At 33.5% G+C, this 17,725-nt stretch overlaps 1 protein-coding gene and 1 pseudogene across 1 annotated transcript; one reads left to right on the top strand and one right to left on the bottom strand.

Annotated features, from left to right (window-relative positions):
- Positions 1–1,406: 1,406 nt before the first annotated feature.
- Positions 1,407–2,839, bottom strand: LOC143615473 (protein RMD5 homolog pseudogene; annotated as a pseudogene).
- Positions 2,840–9,044: 6,205 nt separating this feature from the next.
- LOC143615470 (kinesin-like protein KIN-8B) lies at positions 9,045–15,313 on the top strand. Its single transcript, XM_077088590.1, has 14 exons — positions 9,045–9,250; positions 9,337–9,408; positions 9,527–9,643; positions 11,159–11,247; positions 11,914–12,058; positions 12,169–12,264; positions 12,356–12,447; positions 12,541–12,642; positions 12,707–12,853; positions 12,931–13,081; positions 13,184–13,588; positions 13,659–13,772; positions 14,578–14,991; positions 15,070–15,313. Exons 1-14 carry the CDS (start codon positions 9,203–9,205, stop codon positions 15,271–15,273), a joined length of 2,196 nt encoding a protein of 731 aa, XP_076944705.1. The 5' UTR covers positions 9,045–9,202; the 3' UTR covers positions 15,274–15,313.
- The last annotated feature ends 2,412 nt before the right edge of the window (positions 15,314–17,725 follow it).

Here is a 17,725-nt window from a genome sequence, read left to right on the forward strand (position 1 = left end):
ACGCTTCGCATCTCGTCGGATTCCACGTCGGATTGTGAATTGGATAATTTGTTAAACTACGGATTGATGGTTACCAAAGCGATGGTGCTGATGGGCTTCGTAGAAGGCGTAAAAGATGGCCGAACCGGTCATGGTGTTGATCGGAAGGTAACCGGATTTTGTGCCGGGGAGGGGGGGGGGGCTTGTTCTGGGAATGTATTGGTGGTTATGGCGGTTGGTCTTATTAATGGATTCTTGACATGGATATATGTCTATACCGGATCGAAGATCTTTACGAGCGATTCGTGCTGATAACGTAAAATGAACCAGAGAATCCAGAGAGAATTTGTAGAATATTATTAATGATCAAGTAGTTCATGCTAACCATAATATGCGTATATATACATGCAAACTATAAAACTAACCGTCAAATATATTTATGTGAGGTATTGTATATCTGGCTTATAACACACAACTTTTTGCCATTATAGTGACAAATATATTATGGTTTTTGTGTGTCACCTAATCCCATACATTGAATGAAAAAAGTTTATTAGATAATTATGTGATGTGGATGATTTATGCTACGGGTGCCGGGTGGTGTATACTAGTTTTTAGCTAGCTTATATTATGGTTTCGCTACTCACTAAGCAGCAACATGGGTGGTCCTTAACCCTAACTAATATTAGTAAAATATATTATTCTTTTAAATAACCATTATACTATTTATAAACACGAACAACCTTTGTCGTTGTAGGTCTCATTTCGAGTGGATCAAGATGCCGAAGGGAGGGAGGAAAGGAAGAGAAGTGCAATAGAGAATAAGTGGTTGGTGAAGATGTGGGTAGCAGTATGGAGGAGCATCATTGAGTGTGAATTATGACATGTCACAAACCTAATACGAAATTCAAGAGTCTCAGTTGATTATAAACGGGTTTTGGTCAAATTATGATCGAAATTGTTTAGCTATATGGCTAGCGGGTTCACTAGGAAAAAAGATTTCGATACCACGACAGATATACCACGCCCCTTACCCATGCCGAGTCCACTTCGCTCACCCTTATCAATTTTTGACTTTCTTGTCAAAACCTTTTTGAAAAATAGTAGAAGAAAGGTTAAAAGGTAAAACTTGGGAAATTGGAACTAGGAGAAGAAAGGTGAAAAGGGTGTTCCTGCTTCCTGAAATCCCACCATCTTTTCATCCTTAAAATTCAATGGCATCTCATAATTATGGTCTTGGATCACCACTTTTCTCTCTCAAATAACATTAAAAATCAATCATCAAGATAAATAAACAACTGGCAACCTTTTTATGATGAAGACGTCTTTAACCATTTACACACTATTTTAAAGAATTACGCACAGTATAAACAAAAACATCAGAGACACTAAACAACCAGCCAACAGTTTTCAACTTTTTATAAAAACAAACTCAATCCATACTAAAAGTGCAACTGCTTGCATTGACCCACTTCCACCTCAGTAGGACAATACGGACACTTAAAAGGCCTTGTACTATTGTTCTTCGACAACTTCGTAATCGACTGTTTGCACAGCACGTGCCCACACGACATCAGCATTGGCGGGTTCTCTTCACTCGCCTGATCCCGGCTCACCGGGCACACAAATATCGAGTGAAACTGAAACTCCTGATCCAAATCAACCGGAACCGGTAAATGCTTCATAGACATCCATTCATGTTTCTTCCCAGTCATCACACCAGCCAGTTTCAAAAGAGTCGGTAGCGCGTGCACCCCAGCTGCAACCGTTACACTTAACGGGCTTTGGTAAGACTCGCCCAAAAGATTGCAGAATTGTTGGGCTAGCTCGTGGGCCAGCTTGGCCCAATGGGTCGGTGACAGAAGCTCGGTATAAGGAGACGATTCCAACTTTCCGGCCCATAAAAGACACGCCATTAGTTTCTGAATTTCCGAGAAATGTTGGTTTGAAAATGGGGAAATATGAGTTCTCATGTACTGTAATGCTTCGTCTCGGTGACCGAGTTTAAGAATCTCCATGAATTGTAAACGGTGAAGTTTGAGCTCGATGTCGGACCCGTTTTGTTGGAGTTTGTCGTGGTTGATTATGGCCCACTTTAGCGCGGGACCGAGGTCACGAGACTTCATTGACTCGAGGATTTGGTACATTTCTAGAAAGTGAGTTTTGTTGTCGGTTATGGGTTGTTTGTGAGATTCGTTTACGAAGCAATCGCCGATGTCAAACAGGCCTTCGCGATATAAGTGGTTGGAGATTATCTGGTTGACTAAATGAAAGTCAAAGTCAACGTTTCTGTAAGACTTTGATATGTCGGGATTGAATTGTTTCTCTAGGAGTTTGGTGTATTTGGTCATGGCAAGATTCAGTTCCTTTTGGGTGGCTTCTAGTTGACCAAGAGGAGCCATGCCCTTTAGCTTTGACTTTAGTTGACCAAGGATTAAGCTGTGGTCGGGTTGAGGGGTTGCTGACTGGATTCCTGATACTGCCAGCTCAATTTCTTGGCTGATGTGGTCAATTGTTTCTTGAGATTTGGATGATAACACCTTTTGCTTCTTTGTGACACGATCAAACGCATCTTTGATGGAATTCAGCTCCATGATTTAAATTCTTAGCACTTCTTGATTTGTTTTGTGTATTAAACAAAAAGCACCTACAATAACAGGATGATATATTCTTAATTGTCATCTGATTCAAGCAATTAAACCTCTCATATCCACATATTGAATATTCAAATAGCAAATTGTTGATTCGATTCTTGAAGGAATTTTTGTGCTATATTGAAAGATGTGCTCTGATTTGCGTCAAAGTTTTATTTTAAATAATTTAAAAAAAGTAAGACTGTGTTTAGTATATGATAAAAACTTAAGAAAGATTAAAATTTGCAATAATCCAACCTTATTACTGTCGCATATCAAGACGATAACCAGTAATGTATACTTCTGCACAAAGAGTCAAAGAACTTGCATTAGAATTAACATTAACCATAATAGTAACATAGGAAAGCAGATTTAGAACTGTCTAATGTTTACAGAAGCATAACTATTCACCAAGTCATATCTGGACCGCATTCCTCCTATTCAATGCTAATATGACGAAAATATGTCACATCATAAGTACTATTCACTAGAACATACGAACTACGCTTTTCATCGTTCATTTACCTCATTTCTATCTTTTGTATTCCAATATGAAAACCATAAGCATTAGGAGGATGGCTATATGATATAACATAATTTATGTATATTAGCATGCAATAAGAGGACGACGGTCAAGATATAATTCTTTGAGTAGTATTGATGCTTCTATAAGAATTAATAATTTGAAATCTGTTTTTTTGTGCTTCTATCATAGATAATATAAATCCTACTGCAAGTTCTTTGTAAAAATGTTTGCACTTTGCAATACTAATAATCATCTTAGTGCCTGAGAGTAATAAGAATGGGAGATTGGAATATTTTTTACCTTTGTTAAGTTTTTATCATATACGTCATACAATCATAGTTTTTCAACTTATCCTAACAAAGACTTAGACACACATCAGATCCCATCATTCAAAACTACAGCACAAAATCTCCTTCAAGAATCAAATCAAAATCATCATGTAATCAATCATCTTCGGCTGGTCAATATTCCCTGTATATTTATACAGCAGAGATTGAGCCACTGCAACAGAGCCTAAACTATGTTTTGCATGAACAAATAAACGATATAGTAAGAAGCATTATTACGGGAAATTATTCGAGTGTTAAACCATAATAGATCAAGTAACACTCAAGTAAGGCCACATTTAAATTATTCAACAGACGAATAACGAATAAGTTACGTTATCGGAAGCATTAACAAAAAGTCATTAGAACGATAACCAAATCAAATAAATTATGCTTTACACTCACTCGGTACGCGAAAGTCATCAACACATGAAAAACCTAGATAAAAATCACCAAAGACCAAGTATAGTAATACAATTATCCGATGCTAGCGTTTGCGTGCAACCTAACAATTACGTGTAGGAGTGAATCCCTAAATTAAATTGAGTCAAACCTTCTGATCTATAATCAATAATAACTATCAGTAACTTCATATATTCATTCAACAGTAATTACACCAGAACAGGTCCGTGATAATCAATTAAACATAAACGTTCGACAGATCGATCGAGAGGTGATACGAATCAATCGAAGAGATAAGATTAATAAAGAAGACAGAAATGAAAATGAAGGGAAGATTGATATCTTACCGGGAGTAGAATTTGGGGTATTTGAGGGTATGATTTTGTTTTTGTTTGTGTTTGTGTTTTTGTTTGTGTTTGAATGATATTTTAGGGCATCTATGTTTTCCAAACGAGAAGGAAGGAAGGCAATCAGATGGGTTAAAAGACAATAAGTTGAAAGGGGCCTGTTTTTTTCTTTCTGGCCTTGTAACTTGCCTCCCCTATTAGTAAAGTGATCACACCGAGTTTCCTTTTAAAGAAGGAAAGAAAAATAAGGGATGAGAAATTTTTTTATGTTTCCGAGTTTCATTTAAGGAAGAAAAAAATAAAAGGTGTGTTTTCGAGTTTCATTACCGCTGTGTTCCCGAGTTTAATTTAATGAGAGGAGGGGAATGAAATGAAAGGAAAAGTTGGAAAAGTAATGTTCTAGAGATTTTTTAAGGGATGAAAGGAAAAATAAGAGAATTTTTATGGAATGAAAGAAAATTGAAGAAAGAGGAGATGCCAAAAGAAAAGAGAAGAAGATAAAACTTTCTTTTCTTTCCCTTTCTTTTCATAAATGAACTCGGGAATGCTACGGTGGAGGGAGTGCTTGAAACGTCAGCGTGCCTTCGCGTTATGACGGAGCACTGCCCCACCCGTTTTTCAATGATGTGGAGGGTTGTGGTGTCAATTGTAACGCTAACGTTCGTTAAGTTTGATGGCATTGTAGATTTGAGGGCATAAAGGAATTTTATAGCGTATATACCTAGAGAGACTGTGATCTGTGAGGTCGCTCATCATTGTCTCATCATGGAGGATTACTTTGCCGTGTGCTCTTAGGGGGTGTTTGGGATTCCTTATTTTACCTCCTTATAATTTTTTATTAAGTTAATAAGTTACAACACTGTAACTTATGAAACTTTTACTCTCATAATATAAGCAATCCCAAACACCTAACTTTTCAAAAAGTTAATACGTTATAAGTTAATGAAAATAAGCAATCCCAAACACCCGTTTAGTTACATTTGTTGGTGTCCTTAAGAGTTGTGTGGAGTTATATTTTGAAACAAACACGACGAGTGACCTCAAGTAAACTAGAATCATAATTGTTGGATAAGTTTGTTTTGAACTTTAATTTTGAACTAATGATCCTTGGTTTTGATAACGACTAGGATTATGTCATTATCATCATCACCCATACATGGTAGAATCTCATTGGTAGGATGTGAGGAGGGTGAGATGCAGACATATCATACCTCTATCTTAAAGGATAGAGAGGTTGCTTCTAGTGAAATTCTCGGCTCTAGACAAAATATGCATATAAAGCATATAGCACCAATAATATACAACGATATTGTGCTAATTGTCGATTAAGAACTACATAACTAGAAAACTATCACCGACATAAACATGCGAATTAATTATGGTCATGTACTCATACGTATTATCATACACTTAGTGAATCGTCCTAGGTTATAATAATCAGCAAATTCAAGCCTACAAAATAAAGACTCTTTAATCTATATCAATTAGCATGCTCAAATCAACAACATGAATATGCTGTGAAGCTAGAGAGATTCAAAATAAGATAAGGTCAAACAAGACTAGTGTTTATTCAAAGAAAACTCATTCAACCCCTCTAGTTTTCTACAATAATGCACGTTTTCATTATATTACACAATATGATTTCAAAAGACGAAGGTCGAGCGCTATGTCCTTTTCATGAAATCGGGCTTCCAGTAATTTAAGAAGGACCATGGGTGAATGAAGATATGTATATGGAACCGCACAGCCAACAAACACGCTACAGCCTATGAGCAGATCTCATGGCACATGCTACACAAGTCTACAAGCAAATTTTCCACTGTTATTTGATTTGTTTACTTTTGTATTAAATAACTTCAATTAAATTTAAATATTTATTTAAGGTTGGCGATGGAAGAGATAATAAAGATAGGCATTATAGGGGTTGAATGATGGGTTGGGATGAATTATGAAGACAGAGACCAAAAACGATGTGATGGTGATGTTGATGATGGATATAGCTAGCGACGGAAATGAGTTGAAGTATGACTCCATGAATTAATTAAACAATAAAACAATAAGAGACTGAAGAAAACCTCATACGGTCAATTAAGTTACTGTAAATTTTAGACACATTACATTATACATCAATTGTGCGTTCGTTTCACAATTTTTTTTAAAGAATTTGGAATTGGAATGGAATGGAATGGAATGTTTGAGAATCCCTATCATGTGTTTGGTTGGTTAATATGTTTTGGAATTGGAATCTTCTTCATTCTCGGTTTTTTTTTGAAGAACGAGGGAAACGGCGGAAACGTTTTAGTTTTTTTACATTTTTCGTTTTTGATTTATATTTTGAGTTATGATTTTTTTATTAATTTTTTTTCGAATTTTTTTTGGAGGGGTTTTTATTTTCCATAACAATCCTTATAAAATAGGTGGGATTTTAAAATCCCATGAAATGTGGGATTTGATGGGATTTAGTTTCCATTCTCATTCTTTCATTTAATGAAACGAACATATCAATTTATGGGATTTAAAATTCCATTACTTAGAATTTCTTTCAAATCCTTGAAACGAACATGACCTAACTAGATTTTATCCCTCGTATTACGGGGGTTGTTTTATATTATTTATTTTTAATATTTATATATGCATATTTGGATTTTAATTTTATTTATTGTAAGAAAGTTAATAATTAATATACTTGAGGTTTGATAATAAAATGGTTTCACAAATAAGTGATATGCTATAATTCGTTTTAAAAGCTATATGGGTTTGGTGATACCCATTAACCGTTTATTTTATTTATTATAAAATTGTTTCTTAATTATAAATAATATATTTTTTTAAATAAAATAGGATATTAATTTTTAGTATATCCTTATTTTATAGGATTTTCATATCAAATATTTGATGAAATTAATTTTTAATATAATGAGATGTTATAACCCGTTTAAAAGCTATCTGAGTTTGGTGAGACCTTTAACCGTGAATTCAGGTCAAATGATTGAGAAGCCTTCATTTACAAATAAAGTAATCTGATGGCTTGAGAGAATGGTTGTTTTATATTTTTCGTTTTTTAATATTTAGTTTTTGGATTTTAATTTTCTTTATTGTAAGAAAGTTAATAATATAGTTAGGGTTTGATGATGAAAGAGTTTCATAAATAAATGATGTGTTATAACTCGTTTAAAAGTTATCTGGATTTGGTGACCCATGACCCGCTTATGTTTTTTATATCAAATTGTTTATTAATTATAAATAATATCTTTTTCTTTTTAAATTGGATATTAAATTTTAGTATATCCATATTTTATAGGATTTTCATATCAAATAATTGTTAAGATTAATTTTTAATTTAATGAGATGTTATAACTCATTTAAGAGCTATCTGGTTTTGGTAAGACCCATACATATGAATTTGGGTTAAATCAATGAGAGACATCTATTTAAAAATCAAACAATATAGTGGCTTTCATAAAAGAAGGGAGCGACTACATCGCGACACATAAAATTTTAGGGGTTTCGTTTATATAAATTATTATAGATACAATTAGAAAACTATACAACTAAGCATTGGGTTGACCTAAAACAACATGCATTAACACCACTTATACATTTTATATTATACATTATCAACATAAGAACATACTACTAGATAATGCTGACATAGTTCTCTAAAACCCAAAGTAACTAATATTTACACAATCAGTTATTATGTCTCAATAAGACCTTACTGACAAAATTCAGTGAGACAAGACTCCACTTCAATTTAATATGTATCTTTAGTATGTGGAGTCCAATATTCTATGGTAAATGCTTGAATTGATCTTTATGAATTATTCTCAAATTCGAACTTTGCAATATATGTTTTTAGATCCTCCTAGCAAGTTTTAATCATAGCAAAATTGGGGATTTTGATTTGAGAGTTAACAACGTGAGAGCCAAAGGCATACTTAAATTGCTAATCATCTTTATTTGCAAGATTTTGAGTTGACATAACATGCCAGACACGACACGATAAGATACGATTACTTGTAGTGTTAAACACGAACCTGTTTAGAAACAAGTTAACATGAATATGTGTACCTTTCCACACACCCATTGATCCATAACCTGTTATATTTACCGTAATAATCTATTATACCCCTTATCTCGATGATAATAAAAATATGTTATATAAATGCGAAATATAAATTCCCTTGTATCCATTTCCCACACTCTTTAACATCAATAAAATAAATTTTCAAAAGATTAAACAAATTGAAGAAAGCAACATTGAACAAAAGGTAGACAATGAATGCATAATATCACCATATCTAGTCAACTCATACAAGTCAAGAGTTGAAGAACAAACGTGATGACAGTAAACATAGGTTCGAACTCCACACCATGCCATCTCACATCTCAATTATTATTATTATTTCAAACAGGTAACAAAATTTCCATATAAGTCGGTGACATCCAAAAAACCAAATACATAAAAACGGAAATAGTTTCTCATAAACATCCAAGAAAGCCCTTTTGTTTTCAAAAGTAAAACTCGAATCCATCCAACGGCCACGATGACTTTCTGACAACCGATGGTCCAGCTTGATCCTTGAACAGACGATAACTCCTTCGTCGTCTTCTGCTTTCAATTATATTTATCACCCGCGTCAATGTCCACCTTCACCACTTCATATTTCCAGTCCACTCTCCAATGCCTTCACCGCCTTTGCTTCTGTTCCGTACGCGCATTCATCTTCACTCGTTCCGTTATTCTTCACGCACTTGAACTGAAACGGTGTCGTTTCTTCGTTTCAAAGCTATTAATATCATGATTTTACGTTTCTAGGGTTTGCTTTTCGTTTTTGCGTAGTGTTTGGTGAAATTGAGGAATTGAGACTGAAATTTCGTGTGTTAGGTTGCTATTTGTTAGGTTTTTAGTGTAAATTGGTTCACATTAGCGGAATTATTGAGAATTTTAGGGTTTTGAAGGTTTTGAACGAGTTTATTTGATTGAATATGCCGAGTATTAGAGCTCCGGCGACGAAGAAAGCTACGACTCTCACTGTAAGTGTTTTGATCGATTGAACTGGCTTTGAGATGAATAAGATAATTCGGCTTAGGTGTGGCTTATACAGAGTTTTTGTTTATAGGTTGCTGTGAAATGTAGGCCGTTAACGGAGAGAGAGCGTGGCCGTGATATAGTGAGAGTTTACAATAATAAGGTGAACTCTTGTTTGAGTTTTTTTACCTGATAATTGTGGATTCGAAGGTGTTTGTTAAGTTAGGGTTTGCAATTTGGGGATTGTGTATTATTTGAATATCATGTGATGGTTTTGTCAGGAGGTAGTTATTCTGGATCCTGACTTGTCGAAGGATTACCTTGATCGGATACAGAATCGAACGAAAGAGAGAAGATATACTTTTGATTATGCGTTTGCGCCGGATTCTAAAAATGCGGTATATGCTGTATACTTTGTATGTTACTTATTTGTTGATATGCTGTTCTATTGTTATGGCTATTGAAAGTGGTTTTACTTAATTGAGGCAAAAGTTCTCAAGTTAAAGAATGCTTATATAACAGTTTATTCATGTGCTAGTAATATGAATGAAAGGATGTACATTATAACCAGACTTCAAGTAATTACATTTCGTATTTGTGTTAGTTTCGTATATTGTTTGAGTGATCTGACACACAAAATCTTGTTAGAGAAAAGGAACATGCAAAAAGGAAAACCATATTGATATAGATATGTCTAGCTAAAGTTAGTATGCTTTATGGTGAATGGGGTTGTTGAGGGATTTTTGGGCACATGCTAGAGGTTGAAAAGGAAGTGTGGAGTTGAAGCAATGGATTTGGATGTCTCACTTTACTCTAAGTAGCCATCATCTTGATTAAAGTGTCTACTTTTTCAATTTAAGCATCTTAAATGCCTAGGAGATTTTTTGTGTTTTGACCATTTTGATATCTTGATTAATTCTGATGGTATAAACGATTTAAGTATTTGACATTTGTCAAGTTTCTATGATGTTGTCAGTTTTATTTTTGCTGAAATAGACAGTTAGTTGAACTATTCTTTAACTTGCGCCTCGTGCTCCTTGAGTTGTAACCTCAACAAGAATACATGAAAGTATACAATCAGCAGTCGATTGTCAAAACAATTGGTAATACACAAGCTACTTGAGATTGAGCCCTAGCTCAATCCTAAAAGTAAGCTGTTTAATAAACGAGCCTGAGCCCAAGCTTCACTTGCTAGCGAGCCTAAACGAGCCTGTCATTTATATAATTTTTTAAAATATAAATTTTATAATTACTAATTAGTATATATAATATTATGAAAAAGTAAATAAAAATAACTAAATAATATATATTATTTTATACATAAAATTATAATTGAAAAAAATATACACAAAAATAATTAATAAATAGTAAACAAACCGAGCCCGAGCTTGAAAATCTGCTTACGAGCCGAGCTTGAGCTTTGAAAATAGAGCTTGAAACGAACCGAGCTCGAGCTCCGTGTAAGTTAAACGAGCCGAGCTCGAGCCTAGTTGAGCTTGGGCTCGGCTCGGCTCGTCTCGTTTGCACCCCTATAATAGCGTGTACTTTAACTTGTTCTGTCTTATTTAACAAAGTTTACATAGAAGCACTTGCAATATGCATGTATATCTGGAAGTGTATCTACTTGGGAAAATTTTAAATATAAATATTAGTTGGGGCTTCCACTGTCCAGTTATAGTAGACCAAAGCTTTCACACATTCAATGGCATGAAGATGATAACATCAAAAGATTAAAAGAGTTCTACATGATATATTTTCGCCACTCCAATATTGGTTTCAAGATATCAGAAGATATTAGACATTATGTGTTTCTTATTTTTTCTTCAATATACTTCACTTCTGTATATCTTATGATAATGGTCATGGTTTCATGATGAAGATGTTGATGATGATGATAATGATGATATTTGCAGGATGTCTACGAGAGAAGTATATCTTCTACAATCTCTGGGGTAGTTCATGGTCTAAATGCGACTGTGTTTGCATATGGTTCAACTGGAAGGTAATCAGAAAATGCATTCAGCTTCGCTTTTACATATTGTGCATATAGTTCCTCAAATACGAAATTCCAGTTTGCTTACATGCCTGTTTTAATGGTACTTGGTTTTTATCGAACCATGATGCAATGTCATAGCTAATCGGCTTAATAAGACAATGGAGGAAAATCACAAACTTCAAAATAAGTTTATTGTTAGTTCATGGCCCATGGGCCCGAGTTTAGGTGTCTCTAGGGTTTACCACTTGCATATATTGAGGCCCCCTCGATTGTTTTTATATTGCTGTTACATTAGGTTGTTGATTCCATATTATCTTCTGTTAATAACAAACTAATATAATCACAAAACCGTATTAGGATGAGTAAACCTACAAAGCAACCTTTTGAATCAACTAATTTATCTGTTACAAGAACTGAACGAAGATAAGTAGGATATTGAACTAAAGTCAAATTTTATTGTTTGTCCTTTACTATCTTTATCTGTGGATGTGTTTTGGATGCCGTACTAATCTTTACTAGTTAGTTCTTCTGGTTTATGTAGAGCGCTCACCAAATTTGTATCTTGGATGCAATTTGTGATATACGTTAAGGAAATTATAGGATAAAAAAGGTTTCTTTTTGGTCTATTTTTGGTCCATATATGGAAATTACAATGATAAGTCTTTGTTTCAGTGGAAAAACCTATACAATGGTAGGAACTGAAGGTGACCCAGGCCTGATGGTTTTAAGTCTACACACAATATTCAACTTTATAAAAAATGATAAGAGCTCTGATGTATTTGAAGTTACTTGTTCCTACCTTGAAGTCTACAATGAGGTATTGACCTGCTAATATCTTACCTTAAACTTTAAGTCCCAAAACTATATCCTCTCTGTTTCTATATATAAAGAGGTTGCAAAGATTTGACCATTTTGGTATGCAAATAGGTAATCTATGATCTACTTGAAAAATCATCTGGTCATTTGGAACTCAGAGAGGACCCAGTGCAGGGAATAATTGTAGCTGGCCTAAGATGTATCAAGGTTAAAACATCTTAATAATATAACTATATCATTTTTTGCGGTAATTCCATTTTGTAGTTTGTTGTAAATCTAACAGTTTGAATGGTTGCAGGTCAACTCAGCCGATAAGATTCTTGAACTTTTAAATCTTGGCAACAGTAGGCGCAAAACTGACAGCACAGATGCCAATGAGACATCATCACGGTGAGTCAACTAAGCTGATAAGTTTCAAAAAAATTTTTTCAGTTTATATTTTTGTTATGCATGTTTGAATACGCGTTTTGCTTTTTTAAATAGTTCGCATGCAGTTTTGGAAATAACCGTGCTTAGAAAACAGAAAAGAAAATATCGTAATCAAGTTATTCGTGGTAAACTTGCACTTGTGGATCTGGCTGGAAGGTATAAACTTTCTCAATATACACTGTTTGCTTGTAAAAACTAAAATATACAAATTATGCTACAGTGAACGGGCTTCTGAAACAAATAGTGGTGGCCAGAAATTAAGAGACGGTGCTAATATAAACAGATCACTTCTCGCTTTGGCAAACTGTATAAATGCTTTGGGAAAGCAACATAAAAAGGGTCTAGCATATGTACCTTATCGCAATAGGTAGTATGTTAACACGCACCTTAGCATAATAGCATAATTCCTTAGCATCGGTTGACTCATTGTCTAATATTTTTCAGCAAGCTGACTCGAATCCTTAAAGCTGGCTTGAGTGGCAATTCTCAAACAGTCATGATTGCAACCATTTCACCAGCAGATAATCAATATCATCACACTGTTAATACCTTGAAATACGCAGACCGGGCTAAGGAAATCAAAACACACATCCAGGTAAAAGTCGTTATATGGTTTTTACTTATCCGACTATTTGTAAATAAGTTAATAATAATAATAATGATAACAATAATGTTAATAATATTTATGTTTTCTCAGAAAAATATTGGGACGGTTGATACTCATGTTTCAGATTATCAACGCATGATTGACAGTCTTCAGACAGAGGTTAGTCAATTAAAGACACAACTAGCTGAAAAGGAAACACAACTAAATACAAAGCCTACTGAAAGACCAGTGGATGATGAGTTATCTTGGTTAAACACTTTGAGTCTAGAAACCAGTGAAAATGTCCAAGAACGAATCAACTTACAGAAAGCCATGTTTGAACTTGAGGAAACTAATCTTAGAAACCGAACCGAGTTACAACATCTTGATGATGGTATCGCCAAGCAGCAGGCCATTGAAAATGATGGAACAGTTGTGCAGGCTTTAATGTTAAGGAGACAACTTGTTCTGGACAATATCCGTGACAATGATGAGACCGGTGTCATTTATCAAAAGGTGACCACTCTCCTTTGACCCAGGTTTTAGAACATTGACTAACAAGTTTGAAATGTTTAATTTGTCACAGGAAATTGAAGCCAATGAGAAACGCCGATGTCAGTTACAGGAGATGATTGACGAGGCCATAAGCAACAATGCTAATAAAACCTACTTGCGTATTCTCAGTCAATATAGACTCCTGGTAAACATATATTATAATTTAGAGGAAGCACGCACACACACACACACACCTATAGATAGGTAAATAGAAAGAAAAAAAGGGTTCAAATACAAAGTGTTTTTAATGTAAAAAGTGTAAGAAGTGATCTAGGCCATTGATGATACTAATCAATGGTCTGAGATTATAGAGGTGTCCATGCCACGTTTACAAAATAAAAGAATTAAATGTCTGGAAGGGCAAAATGGGAAAAGTCTTTGTTGTTTACTTTTATACTTTTAATCTAGTTCCACCATTTTTATAAACGTGAATAACTTTTGTGCAGTATATTGTTTTTTTCTTTTTTTAAGTTATGCCATAAATTGAGCATTTTATTCTCTTTAACTTGAGAAATATTGCAATACTTTAGAAAAAATTCGACCTAAATAAAGCGTCGACATGCTGTGCGTATAATGTGGAATTATGTCCGCGTTTCTATAAACATAAGGGGCATAATTTATAAATATAAGCTGCGTAATTGTTTATAAGCATTGCGTAATTTTGTGCATGGGTAGTTATAAATATGTTGTGCAATTATTGTGCGTAGTATGCTATATATGTTGTGTAACTTGTGCACGTTTATTTAATCGCCGTTAAAATGTAATTATTTAAAAATGTGCATAATTATGGCGCGGACGCATATATCCCTTGCCAAAAGACGCGTGGCTCATTCTAGTGGCTTCATATGCTACTTTGTACATTAACCCACATCTATATGTATATCTGTGTATGTATATATTTTAAACATAAAAAAAAGTGAATATAAGAGTTGGTTTTATTGTAAATGTAGGGGATGACTAATACTGAGCTTCAGTTTGAAATGGCAATGCGGGATCAAGTGATACACAATCAAAGGGAAACACAGAGAAATCTGTGGAACTTGCTAATGGGATTGGGGTTAGATGAGAAGCAGCTGCTTAAGCTTGCTGCAAAGCAAGGCATAACAATTGAAGACTGGGCAATGACGCCCCAGTTGGGTTTGCCAGATATGTGGAAACCGGGACATGAAAGATCTTCTCGTGCATCTCAGTCGTATGCTAATCCTTCTAGAACATTTCTACAAAACCAAGAATATGGAGACTCGGTCCACACGTATTGTAGGGAGGAACACCATTCATCATATTACTTTATGTCGCATAATTCCCCGTCTACGTATACGAGGCTAACTCGGAGTAGCGAGAATTGGCTTGGTCATAGGCGGAAGGTATGAATGCAATTTACACACACACACACACGTATGTATATATATGAAAATGAGTGGATCTGTTATATGAGAATGCAGGATGAATGGAATAAGGTCTCACCCGGTGGAACTAGTTGCAGTGAAGATCCCTTAAGAGGGCAGATGATGAACCACAACAGTCCTACCCAAGGTCCTTCTACACCAGTCAACTGTGAGAGTATATTGCCACAACCCAGTGTGATAGGTGTGTCCAAGATTGGTTCTCCATATACTCAGTCACAAGTTGGTAGTTCACATGTATAAATAGGAGATACAATTCTTTTTGTAATCAACTTCAATCCAATACAAAATGTGCTTCATGTTCATTTCTAGGATTTCATATTAGCAGTTCACCTTTATAAACAAGACTATTGATTTTACACCACCCAAGTTAAGAGAGTATAGACATCTATTCATTTTCATTAAGGTAATCATTGTAGCATGATGAAACTTCTAACAATCGGCTTTTAGTATTCCCCTTAGGGAGTTAGGGGTGTTAATGATCGTGGAAGCCGGCAATACCGTCTAAATGAAGCAAGTTGGTTCGTTTGAGATCCAAGCGTTATGATTTGTGGGGTAGTTTTGGCGGTTTGCTGGTTTAACGGTTTGGGCTGGTTTTGAATATGGAACATGATTTTTGCTGCTTTTATACATACTTTTATTTTCATAATATGTAGTTGCATACATGTATGTAGGGGTGATTTCAATTGAAAACCACATTGAGTTGTAAGAACGTCAGAACTTATTGTATGGACAAAATTAAAACACATTATTATCCAATTAAAATTGGTCTCTCATTTTATTTCTCTTTCTTCATTAATCAACTATCATTTATATTCTTTATTATTCGAAGTTATATTATAAATTTGATCTAGTTAATTGAATCTAAAGTATGATTTTTTTTATTAAATGATTTTTATAATATCAAAAGAAAAAACATGTATTTGCAAAAGATGTAAAAGAATTATACAGTTTTCTTTTCTATTTTGTTATGACATAATCAAGTAATTTGAAAAATAAATGTATCTAAAGTTAGATAAAATGCATTTTTAATCCGTGCATTCAAATGAATCAAATATTTTTATTTTCTTTTTGAGTTTTGTTTTTACTTTATTTTTGCAAAATTTTAAATTTATTATCATGTTTTTTACGTATTTTTTAATGTTTTTCTTAATTAACTAACAAATTAACCGAATAAGTTATATTTTTTGCTTATTACTATCGCATCACGTGAGTTTGGTAGCGCGAATTTGGACGCTACATAATAAAATAAACTATAAAACGAACACGCTTCTATAAAATTTGTTTATGCTACGACTATAAACAAATATGCTTCAATACCCTTTTATTTATAATGTGACTAGACTTTTAGGTATTATCTTTCGTTTGCTATAACAAATACATTGAAATCGAAAAACTTTATGTCTGCCACAACGTGCGGCTTTGATTATCTTACCTTGCAATCAGTAATAATCATTGAATTATTTTTTTTTTTAAATTTGCGTATCAAATTTATATCTTTAGTGATGTGTGTGATTATTTACTTGCATTATTTTATTCATATACAAATCCTTTTACATGTATTATTTAATTAATATACATATCCTTAATTTTTGTTAATTTATTATTTTATAACTTCTATAATAAGTTGCTACATTCATGTAATCTAATAATTGTGTAATTTGTAATATATGTTTAGTTTCTATAATTTATTTATGTGTAGTGCATTTAACTTGTATAATTTTTGTAACTTGGGTAATTTGAGTAATTTGTAATGTGTTTAATTTATGTATTTGGGTAATGTATGTAACTTGTATAATTTTTATAATTTGAGTAATTTGAGTAATTTTTGCACTTGAGTAATATGTGTATTTTGTGACGTGTAATTTATGTTCATTGTGTAGTATATGTAATTGGTAAATTATGTAATTATGTGTATTTTGTGGTTGAGCAAATATCGTAATTTGAGTGATTTGTGTCATGTAATTTAGGTAATTTGTGTAGTTTATGGAAGTTTTGTAATTTGTGTATTTTAGGTAATTTATGTAATTTGCATAGTTTGGCACGTTATGCGTTTGTGTATGGTAATTCCCTACATTTGTGTAGAGAGTAAAAAGGTAAAAAATGGACCGTCGAAAATCTTCCAAAATGATTTCAAGGAAAGAGTTTTTTTGAAATTTTGAAAAAAAAATATACTTAAGTAATAATCAAATTTCTTCTACTTTTCCTTGCTCTTTCTAAAAAGACTGCAAAATAACATAAAACTAACTTAACCTATTGAAATTTTAGATCTATAGTAACTAGATTTTATGAAAATATAGATAACTTTACACAAATATTTATTCAATTTCATGTGTTAATTAAAATTATAATAATTAGGATGACAAGCGTTGTTGAAATTGCATTACCGAATGCCATGAGTCAGTGTTTCCTCAAGATACTATTTTGCCACCTAGCTAAAACTAGGGGTGAGCAATAACCAAAAACCAAGAAAACCGAGCGGAGTCGGATTATTCATATTTTCACACATTTATATCTCATTTCATGTTTTATTGCTTCATTTTATGTATTTAACTATTTATACATCCACTACTTGAATTAATATCTCCAATTTATACAAGTCTAAGTAAAAGTTGTCGCCCAAGTCTGATTTTGGTTATTTACTGAAACTAACTAAACTTAACCGAAAACTAACAAAGTAACTGAATAAACGAAC

This window comes from Bidens hawaiensis, unplaced genomic scaffold (assembly GCF_021521415.1).
Source record: "Bidens hawaiensis isolate Kalapana, Puna unplaced genomic scaffold, B.hawaiensis_p1.1 tig00043086_1, whole genome shotgun sequence".
Classification (NCBI taxonomy): domain Eukaryota; kingdom Viridiplantae; phylum Streptophyta; class Magnoliopsida; order Asterales; family Asteraceae; genus Bidens; species Bidens hawaiensis.